This window comes from Equus asinus, chromosome 19 (assembly GCF_041296235.1).
Source record: "Equus asinus isolate D_3611 breed Donkey chromosome 19, EquAss-T2T_v2, whole genome shotgun sequence".
NCBI lineage: Eukaryota > Metazoa > Chordata > Mammalia > Perissodactyla > Equidae > Equus > Equus asinus.
The window spans coordinates 22947962-22961604 of NC_091808.1; the positions used below are offsets into that span (position 1 = coordinate 22947962).

Here is a 13643-nt window from a genome sequence, read left to right on the forward strand (position 1 = left end):
AAAAAAGGGTGTCAGAATTTTCTTTCCAGGATTTTCCATATGTGTCTTTCCCGGTAGGAATTCTTTTTATAGGCAGAATGTACCATGGCACAGATGGATACCACCTACACAGGTAGTCTTTCCACACACAGGAAATACAAAGACATCCAGTACAAGTGCATAAATTCTACTGTTAAGATGATATCTATAAATGTGACATTTCCCAAATATAACATTTCCCAAATGTAACTGTTGGTAGACATGTCTGAGAAGAAGTAAAATCTACTCTGGGCCTGGTTTCCCTTCAAGTATCTTAAATCTAACATTTTGAATCCAAGATGTGTTCTTGACTGAATTCCAAATAGAGCCCTGTAAACGCCACTGAGGCAGCATCTGCTTCTTCAGCCTCTTAGAGGAGAGGCCCTTGGCCACCTCCGTGCTGCTGTACATGTAGCTGGGTCCAGTAAAACGTAGTTAAATGATGCCATGGGACACTTGGAGATGTGATTCAGGCTTTATTGCCTCACCCAGAAGGTTGAATTTTCTGGACTCATGTGAGCTTATGTGCTGGATTCAGGAGGCATCTAAAGTTTTGCATAAGGCTTTAATATACCTCCCAGAGGTATCCAGTATGAGATCGATTCTCTGAGACTTCCTTAGAATTATTGAGAGTTCCTAAGTAGGATGTTAAGTCTCCTGAGTTGATCCTAGGGAGTGGGAATGGGGATAAGTCATCATGGAATAAATCCACTTGTCTGTCATAGCCTAGTGCAGGGTGTCTCAACCTCAGCATTATTGCTACTTGGGGCTAGGTAATTCTTTATTGTGCTGTACATTGCAGGATGTTTAGCAGCATCTCTGGCCTCTACCCAGTAGAAGCCGGTTGAGAACCACTGGGCTAGGGAAAGAGTGAAGGAAAAACTTTAAGATGACAAGAAGCTTGAATTATGCTTATGACTCTAGGATCTTACTCTGTAAGAAACACAAGGGGCTGGCCCCGTGGCCGAGTGGTTAAGTTCATGTGCTCCGCTGAAGGCGGCCCAGTGTTTCGTCGGTTCGAATCCTGGGCGTGGGCATGGCACTGCTCATCCAGCCACGCTGAGGTGGCGTCCCCCATGCCACAACTAGAAGGACCCACAACTAAGAATATACAACTATGTACCAGGGGGCTTTGGGGAGAAAAAGGAAAAAATAAAATCTTTCAAAAAAAGAAACACAAATGTTAAGTCTGATTTAGCAGTCCCTGTCATGTGTTCCCAGTGTCCCTTGTGTGTGTTCTTACTGAACAAATGTCATTAATGTATTATAATTCCTAGTTTCTTATTTGGCTTGCCATTTATATTATATATAGTGGGAATTTAATAAATGTTGGCTAGTTAACGAATGAAAGTGATGAGTATAGTGTAAGATTATACGTTTGTGTCTTTGGTACCATCCCTAGGTATTTCCTCTTTAGAAGACCTTTGCAGAACCAGGGCAGGCCAGGCTATGTCAAAAAATATGCTTCCTTAGAGATCAGTTTTTCCAAGTGATATTCTTTATTATCTAGTATTCAATGCTTGTCATGTGTTAAACATCATACCATTTGCCAACACTGTGCACTGTAGATTTTTTCAAGAATTTTTAAGTCTAAGAAGGGGAAAATTGATCATTACTACAAATGGGAAATTCTTCCTAAGGAATTGATCAAGAAATTGAATAATAAAATGAAGAAGAAGTTACAAAACCCTGGGTGAGGTCGTTTGCCTTGTCTCACCTTATAAGCCAGTACTCACAGATTCCAGATCTATGAATACAGGGCTGTATCCATTTGGACATCTTGAAGCTCTAGTATTCTGCAGGGATTACATCTGGAGCATAGATGTGTAAGTTTGGGGCTTTGGCTCCATACTGATGGCAAAGTCTGTGTCTTTGTACCATCTTCTTTCTTGGGTACTTTGACAGTTAATATTGGTGAGTGCCTACAATGAGAGGGCTCAGACAGGTGTTTGACAAGTGCATCTCATATAGTATTCCCAACAATCTTGCAGGGTAGGTGTATTATTCCTAATCTGCAGAAGAAGGAGGCAATGGCTGAGATCTTTTAGGAAGAGGCAGAGCTGGGATTCCGAAGGTATCTTCTAACTACAAAGCTCTTTCCAGCACACCCCAGCAATACAGCCTCTTTTTGTTTAATCAGCCATCATGGTCCAGTCTGTGCTAGGTGTTTGGAATAAAAAGATGAATGAGATGTGGTGCCTACTTCCCAAGATGTCACAACCTAAAATGGAGAAATGGTAGGAATAGGCACACAAACAAAAATATTATACCCTTAAAATTGGTATAAAGTAAGGATGTAAAAAGTGCTTCAATTGTGTGAAATAACAGGAAGGGTACTGTTTCTCACACTCAGAGAAGCATATAGGGCTCTGTCTGTAAACATGGTCCCTAATTAGAAAGTTCAGAGATTACCATTAACTCAGTAAGACTGGCTATCTCCCTGCCCTTCTTTAGTAATTTAATGGGGAGTTAATAGAATTAATTATCTTTGCTTGGGGAAGTAAGCTGTATTTCAACTTATAGCCTTAATTTATATTTTTACCATAATACTCTCTTGTACATTTATTTTGTGGTTTCCATTTTAAGAGTTTAAAGACAGTAGTTTTGTTGTGGAGTGGCAGTAGACACATGCCATCACACTATACATCATAAACGCAAAAGAAAACTGGGGAAAATCTGCAGGCAGATGAATGGCAAAGCACCCGTGTTGTTGTGAGCTCTCAAGAGACAAAATGGCGCGCCAAAGCCATGTAAAAGGAGATGGTCCACCTCCTCACTCCCATAACATGGAAGACATGGGCAACCACGGAACCATGGGGACTTCCTGGTCAAGGATAGTTCCTATCAGAAAAGAGGGCTCCATAGTTCCCTATCTGGAAGCAGCCATTTTACTGATAAGCAAAGTCAGAACTGCTGAGCCAGCAGGATGCTGGGAAGCAGATGAGCTTGTCTTTCTTTGATGTTTAAAGAAGATTTGAAGAAGTAGTTTTAGGACTCTTAGCTGAATGTGGGAAGATGGGCAAGGTGTCCTCTGCAGAGTAGATGTCGCTTTTGCTTTTCTAAGCTCACACTTTCTAGTTTCCTATCACCGCTTCTTTTTTTCCTCCCCCCTGCCATTTATTATTCAGTCTGTTTTCTCTTGCTCCTTCTTTGCTCCCTTTGATCTTTGTCATTCTCCCTTTGGTTTTTGTTCCTGTCCTTATTCTTTAAAATTTTTATGAATGTAGTTTTTTGCTTTATTTTCACAATGTGTTGATATTCAATAGCTTTCTTTATAGTATTTCAAACTGAACTAAAAAGATGTTGAGAAAAAGAAAAATGAACCCGACTTTCTCAAACTTTCTAAAACTTCTGTGTGAGAGAAGGGGAAGGGTTCAGGGCAGTTCTTATTTTTATCTGAACAGTTTTCCCATCCAAAAAGTCAGCACAAGGAATGCAGAAAGATTTAGGGGAATACAGTCATGGTCATGAATAATTCAAATAAACATTAAGAATGCAGAACTTTTGAAGCAACCACTGCATTTTATAGAGAATATTGGAAAAACACTAGTGAATGGAAACAAATATCACCTCTTCTTATAATTTTTATTAAAGGGACACAATTAAAAAAAAAACCCACAGATTGTTTTTTCCAATTATAAATCACAAAGTAGCTTAGAACCAGGATTCAGATCTTGTTTCTGAAAAGGAAGTCAAATTGAACCACAGTAGGAAACAAAACTTCTTGCTTTCCTCACTATTATCTTTTTCTATCCATCCTTATGTACCTTGAGTAAGCTTTTTTATAAACAACTGCACAAAATTCACCAACTTTTAGGAATTCTAAAAAATATTCACATCCAGGCCTCTGGACTGGTTTCACTCTTGAACTATATACTTTTATTTTAGGCACTTACTTTAGGTATATCAAATTTTCAAGAAAATATGATGATCTCCATTTTCATAATAATCAACTGAACAGGAAGTGAACTTTTAAAAAGAGAGTAACTGACTTGTGGGAAGCTCCGGGAATGTTTTCCTCCGAAGCTAATGTGATCACGTTTTTTCGGGGATTCTTGGCACCACAGTGCTATTATTACTGCATTGAGGCATTTAGCTCAATCAAAAATCTGCTTACATTTTTATTCCTCTAACAGCTGGTGCCATCTGTAATGACACCAACCACAGTGCCTATCACAGACTACATAACTCAGTCAATGTGCATTCTTTTCCTTCCTCCTTGAATCTGCCTTGCAAGTATTCATCTTTGACAGTCTTCAAAATGCCTTCTACAACATAGGAAACTTGTTCTTCTTTCAGGGTTGACAGATAAACAGACTTTTGTTTCAGTCCCCAAAGCACCCTTGGACTCTTTTCGATTTGGGATTAATCATCTTTTTAAAAGGAAAAAATATGCCACAATACTCTCAACATTTAGCTCTCACATTTAGTCCTCTTAAAATGATTTCCTTTCTACAGAATTAAAGCAAAAATAACTATTTTCAACCCTCATCCATGCCATTTTCTCTGAATAAAAATGTCTCTTGTAGGAGACCTTATGTATTCATTGGTGTATGCTTAGGTGAGTTCTTCCATTAAAATCCTAGCAAGTAAATTAAAAATTTGAAAGTCCTTGGAGAGCCCTGGAATCTGCTATGTAATACGTTGCTGTAGCTAACTGAAATTAATGTGGGTGAAGTTACAGGGTTCTTGCTTTTTCTTCTTTAGTGAAATTCCGAGAAAGTCATCCAACCTGGAGAAGGACAGCAGTTTATCACTCCAGAGCACCGAAGCTCCAGAGAGAAGGCGTGCATCACCAGGTGAGCTAGTCTGTTCTGTTGAGTTTAGAACAGACATTTTTGAACAGCCAATAAAGGTCTAATCTTTAAAAGGGTTAGACTTTTAACTTTTCAAACAAAGACGGAGTGCCTAGACTATCCCTAAGAGATCAAAATGTTTCTTATGTTTGCCTGAGTTTGGTGGTGCAGTTATACAAAATGCTTGAGGATAACTGAAAATTAAGTTCTTACTGAAATACTGTCCAGGAACAAAAGCCTATATGGTGCTAATATGATGTTGAGAATTGCACCCTTTCCCAGAATCGACTGGGGACTGATTATCTACAATTAGATGATGCTGGGATGGTTAGAAAGCCCAGTAATGAAAATTGATGGATGGAGTCTCAGAGATTTGTCCAAACTTTCCATAACAGATGAGGAATATGAAGCCCAACAAGGTGACGTACCCTGTCTATAGTCCTGTGGCAGATCTGGTACTAGAACAGCTGTCAGGCCAGGACTCAGCCGTGCTCTCATTCCTCCCACCCAATGCTCAGCATCACAGTCATTCAATGGGATCATCTACTTCCTTCATTCAAGCCAGGCCAGTGGCCCTCAAACTTTAGTATGCAGGAAACCTGAGCTTCCTGAGCCTTATGCCCGAGTGATTCTGATGCAGATGGTCTTGAGAAATGGTCGTCAGAAGCCACAAATCGAGAATAAACTCCCAAAACAGCAGCTCTGTTTTACATTCATTTGACAAATATATATTGGGTGCCTGCTGTTGTGATGCACCATCCTATGGACTGGGGATTTATTTGTAAACAAAACAAGGACTCCCGGATGTTGGAATATGAGTGGTGCTCTGGAAAAAAAGGAATATCTCTTAAAAATGCCATGGGATATTTAAGATTCTATGACATTAAATAGCATTCTAGTACAAGTTGATGGGTCAAATGAAAAAAGTCTAGCGTTAATGTAGTAAGAGAGTGGTGGTGAGCGGTTTTGAGGAGTTGATGTTCTGTTGTGAATGGTCTGTGGGTGTTTGGCTGTGTAGGTTAAAGCACGGTAGAAATAAGATCGGAGTGCTGTGATCCAGTAAGCTTTGCTTTGCTCAGTAGCCACAGATGATGTTTCTCACCCTGGCCAGTCATCTCACAAATGTATTGCCTTGGTCTAGAGGAATCAGCTGATAAAGTCTCCAGCCCCATAAGCATTATTATAAAGCCTAGGCCCTACTCATGATAGGTCACTGTATCTTTAAATATTAAGATCCTTTGATGTGAGGATAGCAAAGTGTTTCTGTCCAAAATTTATAAAAGTTAACATACTGGCTTAATGAACATCCATGCCATAGACATGAACATACATTTGTAGCTATTGCTTCTAACCAAGAACACACTGGCACATTATAAATAGTACTAGATAAGGCCATTTGGGGAATTACTTAATTAGAGTATACTGTAGTCCAAACTAATTGCTTTATTCCATTTATTTGATCTGAAATACCATTCAGAAACCACTTTGGGGAGGAGAGAATTTATGATCCTAAGCAGATTTCAGCCTCCCAATTGAATAATTAAAAAGAAAACCATTATCACCAGATGTGCATTGGCAGATCCTTTGAACAGATGTTGGATATGATGGATCTGTGGAGCTGGTGGAGGCACCTCAAATCCTCTAGGCCTGCACAGAAATGATTCAGTTTATTAGGCAGTAATATTGGTGATGAAGTTTAATGACATAAACTGGAATGAAAGCAAATGACGTCTAAAATGATTGGGAAAAAACCAAGAGTAGACCAAAACCATTGCAATTTTATGTGAAAAGAAAAACTGATGGAATTTGCCATTTTGCTAGCATGAAACTGTCATGGAAGATGCATATTTGAGCCCTTCTTTCTGTGGGGTATATGAGGGCAGAGGTGATGTTTATGGATTCTTATGTGAACCTGCCCATTCCGTGTGTGTGTGTTTAGAATGCTAATCTGTTCTTTCTTCTACGACAGCCACAGTATTTCCCAGTCCAAGTTCTGATTTGGAAAGTACTGGAACAGATACGTTTAATGGTAGTCAAGTGCTTGCCTGGATCCTTCGCTTGGAAAAGGTAATTTCACTCAGTTTTGTAATGAATCAATAACAAAGAACAGTTGAACAAAAGCCTCTTATGTTAATAAAGAGACTTCCCAAACAAAAGGAGCTTGGGGGCACCTTTCCCATTTGGAGTACCATCTCAGGGGATTCTTTTCCTGGGAGCTCTTTGATAAAAAGCTTAATTCTGAGATATTCAGAAATCCTTAAGGTCTTGGATATTTATTTACTTCCCTGTTAAGTCTCTTAATTGAACTTAAGATTTTCATTTAGCAAGAAATAGGATGGCATTATATGTGATCTTTTAATTTCCTGAAGCAGGGAAGAAAAGAAGCTATATGAAAGCAAATGAAGCTATAACACTCATCAAACTTGCTGCCTCTTCCATACTAATAATGCCTTTGGAAAAATTAGAGCTGTAGAAAATTATCTCCCCAAAGTAGTAAAATCTTTTTCCTTAGCATAGTTTAGAGAGCTTACCTATGGCTTTCTGTCTGTTGACTAGCCATCCACTTTAAGATCCCAGATTGCAAAATTATAAACATAATTTCTATCGGAGGTGTAACCTGGCAGCCTTGTGAGCTGAATGTGTGTGTGCATGCATATCAGGGCATTTTAAGAAGCTGAATTTGAATGCCTTTAGGCAGAACAGATACTCTTGTTAACTACAGTCCCCACTTTCCCTTATTGTATTTCATCCAGCCAGATTCATACGTTTAATATGAATCTGCCTTTGGCTGGCCCCTACAGACACGAGTGTCTGCTATACGTGCTCTTCAGAAATTAAGAACAGAACATTTTCAACATTTTGGAATAGAGATTATTCTGGCTCTCTCTAACACACACACAAGCATTTAAATAATATATCTGTGTCTTATGTAGTAGAATTTCTTCCATCTGAATTATGGGGACGTATCTCTGGCCTTTACTTATATTCCTGTGACCAGAACCACTGCCGCTTAATATGTCTCTATTAACATTCTGCATAACTGAAGCAGCTCAAAAAATTGGTTTATGTAAACAAGTCAAAGGACAACACAAGGATGTATGCTGGGAAAAGGCACCATACTCTATCAAGGCAATTCTGCCAGTGCTGGCCCAAACAGAAGGCTTTCTCTTTCAGTCTAGTTTGAAAGCCTAGTTTAGATAGCGGTTGAGGTACCTAAAACACCCTATCTGGCTTAGCAAGCCCCTAATATGCCCAGTTAATTCCAATTTAAAACATCCCCAAATCAGGGCGGTATGTAAACTAGGGAAAGTTTTTCTATTCCATTCTATTTCTTCCACATTGGTTCCTACAAGCAAGCAGTCTTGCATTGGATCAAATTCAGGGCTGTCTAGAATAGCAACACTATTCTCCAAAATACCACTTCATTGTATCGAAACTCTCAAATTCTCTTCTCGTAGGGAATGAAAGTTCAGAATTTTGTGAGGCAGCACAGAGTCATATATCCAGTGGAGATAAGTCAAAAATGAATTTCCTATGTATAGATATGTATTTTTAGAGTAGTTGGAGCAGGGAAGGGATGTAAAAATTAGTATGACATATTGATGCCTGTGTCAGCAATCTCTCTGGTTCCTCTTTCTTTCTCTTTACTGCTTTCTGCAACCCTTGCAAGAATGAGTAGAGAAATCATTTTGGGGTGAGTTTATGTGTAATGTTAGGAAAGAGATAGGGATGAATGACCAGAAGATCTGGCATTTATAGTATATCCTAGAATAAGTGGATCCTGTCTCGTTCCATTACATTTAGAAGGTCAGTCTCTGAAAGGCAGAGTGTAGATTTTGTAACATAAACTTAAGGGGAGGATGAAGTTAGTGCAGGGTTATAAGAATTAATTATTAGGAAGGACTTATTAATTATTCCAACCAAATATTATTGGCTCTGTAAATATCTAAACAACTTAATAACTGTGAATGTGATCAATATTATAGCTGAAAATAGTGCAGCATCTGTGACTGCTCTGGACTGGGAAATATATGAGGGGCTTACAATGATTCCATTGTGAAAATGCTTTCCAATTATTGCTTTGGTAATTATAGATTTTTACGTATTTATATGTATGCTTTTCTCTTTTCTTCATATGCACAATTCTTAAATGAAATAACTGCTTTGCAAATGAAGCATAATCTATATTTGTCCACTTCTCTAAGTAAACACTCTTGGTCTTGAGAACAGACTCTGAAGTTCTTCCTCTTTAAAAGTCTTCCAAAGATCGTGACCGATTTCCCAGGAAGTGCCACAAATCGTTAGGACACCGAAGTCTCTGCTGCTAAATGTCCAGGAAAAATTAAAATTTTTAGGTTTTCTGCTCAGAGATAGGGAATGAGTTCAGCGAAACCATATGAAAATCATTTAAATCATAAGAATGACAGGAATTACCACAATCACACCTTCTCTCTGTGACTTTTCCTGGGTAAACCCAATGTATCTTAGTGTCATTTTAATAGTTGCTATAGTGCAGGACCTTAAAGTGGCTATTGTGAAGACAGGTCAGTTTTCTTGAAAACTGGAATACTTTAATATCTATGCTGACTAACTTTGTTATCTCACTCCTCTCACATGCATTTTTAGCTGTTAAAGCAAAATTCAACTTCAGAAGATATACGAAGAGGACTGTGTGCGAGCTATCCAGGATACATTGCTCATTCTACCTCCTCTTGGACCACTCTAGGGAAAAATGTTTTTAACAAATTTTGCCTGTCCAACATGACCCTTTTAGAGTCTTCTTTCCAAGAACTAACAAACCAGTTCTTGCAGGTGAGTGTAAATATTTGAATATGATCAAGATCTCATACACAATGGAAGCAAACGTATTGTTTCCGTTCTTGTGTGCACAAAGTGACTCAACATGAGTCAAAGAGCAAGCCTGCAGCCCACATGAGTGGGAAATGCTGACTGGAATGTTTGCTCCCCTTTGACATGGATTCCTCACACAGCTATTTGCACACAATGTCTGATTCTAAGTAATGTCTGCTTCCCATTTGGGCAGGATTGAAGTGATTTCAATGCTGAACCAAAAATATTGCATTATGCTTAATGAAGACAAGTCTTTGTAGATGAAATATGGCTTTGCTCTATGGTGAATGAAGATTGACTATTTTCTCTGAGATATTTAAGTGAGATTACTCAGGATGTAATGTATGTTTAATAATTAAACTGTATAGGGCCGGTCCAGTGGTGCAGCGGTTAAGTTCACACGTTCCGCTTCGGCAGCCTGGGGTTTGCTGGTTCAGATCCCTGGTATGGACATGGCACTGCTTGGCAAGCCATGCTGTGGCAGGCGTCCCACGTATAAAGTGGAGGAAGATGGGCATGGATGTTAGCTTAGGGCCAGTCTTCCTCAGCAAAAAGAGGAGGATTGGCAGCAGATGCTAGCTCGGGGCTAATCTTCCTCCAAAAAAATAAAAAATAAAAAATAATAATAATTAAACTATAGGAGCCATACGACTTTCAGAAGTTAGAATAATGGGTAATCTTTTAAATTTTTCTCACTAACATCAAACCCCAATTGAAAAGCTGATTTTTGACAAAACAATATATCCCTCTCCCCAAAATATTATACATTAGAAGCAAGAACTTTAAACTCTGGAGTACTAATGGCCATTTCTATATGCTAGTCTTAAACTATGATGTGAAAATAAGACATTTATAATCTACGTTTAACAAAACCCCATATACAATGAAAAATCAGGAAAATATTCAGAATCCTCTTGAAATTTTATAAACAGGAATAAATGCAGCATGTCCACTTCTAATATTTCCCCCTTGAATCACTGAATTTTATTGTAAGTAATTGTAATAAGGACAGAATGCTTAAATTGCCCTTTAGTAATCTGAGTTTTCCAAATGAACTAGATTACAGACGTTGTTAGAATAACCTCAATCCAGTGGAGAGCACTTAAAATCGTTTCCTAACAAATTCAGCCTTCATGTAGGGTAGAACGTATGGTTAAGAATATATTGTTCAGGGGCTGGGTCCTTGGCCGAGTAGTTAAGTTTGGGCGCTCCGCTGCAGTGGCCCAGGGTTCGGATCCTGGGCGCGGACATGGCACCACTCGTCAGGCCACGTTGAGGTGGCATCCCACATCCCACAACTAGAAGGACCTGCAACTAAGATATACAACTATGTACCGGGGCGGGAGGGGGGGGAGGGGGGTCGTTAGGGGAGTTAAAGCAGAAAAAAAAAGAGAAAGGAAGATTGGCAACAGTTGTTAGCCCAGGTGCCAATCTTAAAAAGAAAAAAAAGAATACATTGTTCAAAATCACATTCTCAGCGTGAAAGGCCTTGAATTAAGACAGAACAAAAGCCTGGCTTTTCCAGTATGAATGAGCTTATTAAGAAAATTGCTTCGGGTGGGAATATAATGAGGAAAATACTTTACTTCTGAGAGTATTATCTTGGTCCTTTGATCCAGAGCAAGAGCAAAAGTCACGGTTTTTGTTTTTTGTTTGCTTACAGTATAAGACGTGATTATTACATAGGCTCACTCACTAGAAGTCATTTATTAGAACTAAATTTCCTGGTACTGCAAGAACTTTGGAAATATTTTATTCCACCAAGTATGCATAATTGCAATAGTAAACATTTATATATATATAAAAATATATAATATTAGTGTATACATAATATAATATATAATATAATATAATGTAATATAATATAATGTAATATAATATAATACGTTTATTAGTTTTAAGGATTCTTTACCCAAATAATGAATAATATAAGGTCTACTAATGGATATAGAGAAATATGTCTCTGGCTTCTAAACCAGATCCTAGGGAAAAACAAAAATATTACTCAGAAACTAATTTTATTTTAAGAAATTAATTTTAGTTTCCAAAAATACTGTTTAAAATATTTTGCATAAATATAGCCCTGTTAACCAAACCTTAAATATGCCAATTTCTAGAGGTATAGGAGAAAATCCAATTATGTTTAAGAACGTTAGAGATGATTATAGTCTTTCCAAGTAAAAGATGACTTCAAACTGAATGCAAATCTGAAAGAATTATTTATGTGGAAATCTAGATTTTTAATGATTTCAAAGACAGTAAGCCATGTGATTACAAACGTCGAAGTCTCGTTTTGCCCTGTGTCTGGTTTTATTTTTTAAGATATCCAGTGGCCCCAGCAACCAGCACACGGTGTTTCAGGAAATGGTGAAGGTGCTGTCCTTCTTCACACAAGTGCAGGAGCAGACAGCCGTGTGGCAGCTTCTCTCGAGTTTTCCAAATGTGTTCCGGAATGACACGACACTAAGCAATTTATTTGATGTGCTTCGAAATACAAACAGGTAAGAAAATGTAAGAATTAAGTGAGACATTAGGATTCACAAAGAAGTCTTTTTTTCTTTTTAGTGTTACCTGTGAGAATCACTGGTAGGTAGTAATTTAAACACAGAGCAAATAATCCTTTAGGGCCTCCTTGTGGATTTTAACAACAAAGCTTAGGGTATTAATTAAACAAAGAAGAAACACACTGTGGTCATCAGAGGTATTGGAGTGTACTTTAGGAAGTGAGGAGAAACATTCGTCTTAACTGTATATACCACCTGCATTGCCAGTTGGCATCCCAGAGCTTCTGAGAAAGAGGCGGATGGCAGGGTCTACGGTAGACTGGAACATTGACTCAGGCTCGTTTCAGGACAACCAGAGCTCTGGCCATCTAGCATTTTTAAACTGCCCGAGAATAAACCACCTCACTGGGTTTTGTTGATACTATCCAATAGAAAACAACCCTAGTGGTTACAGTTTTGAACCAAACCACTTCAAGGGAGAGGATTGGCCTACCTCACATGCAGTCGGCCTTAAATGGTCTTTCTAAGCTTGAATATTGAGTTGGTTTTATTTGGCATACATGACACAAAGATTTGAAAGTTTTTGCAGAGGAAATCCCTTTAAAGGTTGCTTTCCTCATAAAAGAGATCAGAGTATGGCCAGCATTTAGAGTTTAATGGACTTCTAACTTAGGTTTTGACTGTCCTGTCTAGCTAATTTGGAAATGTGCATTAAAAACAACAACTACATCAGCAACTCTTAATTACTGAGTGCCTATTACATACCAGACACTTTACTGGGCCCTTTAAATATGTCACATTAAATCCTACAACTAAGCTATTATTTACTTATAAATGAGGAAACAGAAGGTCATAAAAATTAAATATTTGATGATCATGCAGCTAGGAGGGTTGGAACCTGGGTTTTCTAACTCTGGAATCCTGACTGCCTCTCTAATACGTCATTAAGAGCATCATGTGTTCCATCTGTAAAGTCTGAACACCAGAAGTGAGCATTCTCCTCTTCTGTGGAAAGCTTCCAAGAGCTTACGTTTGTTCAAATACCTTGTAATAAGCCCTTGTGTTGGTACTTTAGTCTCATTTGATTCTCACAACAGTGCTTGAGATTGAGACTGCAGATATCCCCATCTTATAGGGGAGGAAACAAGCCCTCATGGAAGTCAAATGATTTCCCCAAAATTCTACAGCTAGTGAGGGGCAAAGGCAGGACCGGAACTCAAGGAATCCGAATCCGAGTCCTGTGCTCTTTCCACAGCAGCACGGCATAGCTAAATCGCAGAAGGAGCAAGACACTAGGAAGTTGATTCTCTAGAGTGGTCTTCATTTTAGCACTTAGGGAAATTTTCGCTCACCCAGAATTTTGACACTTGATCCTCTTCCTTCTATTTTTATTCTGTCTTAGAAAGCAAACATGTAAATCAATTCAAGGAGAAGGGATATCATTTGAATTGTATAGTTTAGCCATAAAAAGAGT

At 38.4% G+C, this 13643-nt stretch overlaps 1 protein-coding gene across 1 annotated transcript in view; it reads left to right on the forward strand.

The window, feature by feature from the left end:
• The window catches only part of ABCA12 (ATP binding cassette subfamily A member 12), a 160682-nt gene that overhangs the window by 53400 nt on the left and 93639 nt on the right, over window positions 1–13643 (forward strand). Inside the window, exons 4-7 of the mRNA XM_014843588.3 lie at window positions 4726–4817; window positions 6784–6881; window positions 9441–9626; window positions 11988–12166. Of these exons, the coding sequence (XP_014699074.2) occupies window positions 4726–4817; window positions 6784–6881; window positions 9441–9626; window positions 11988–12166 (555 nt within the window). The remainder of the gene's footprint in view (window positions 1–4725; window positions 4818–6783; window positions 6882–9440; window positions 9627–11987; window positions 12167–13643) is intronic.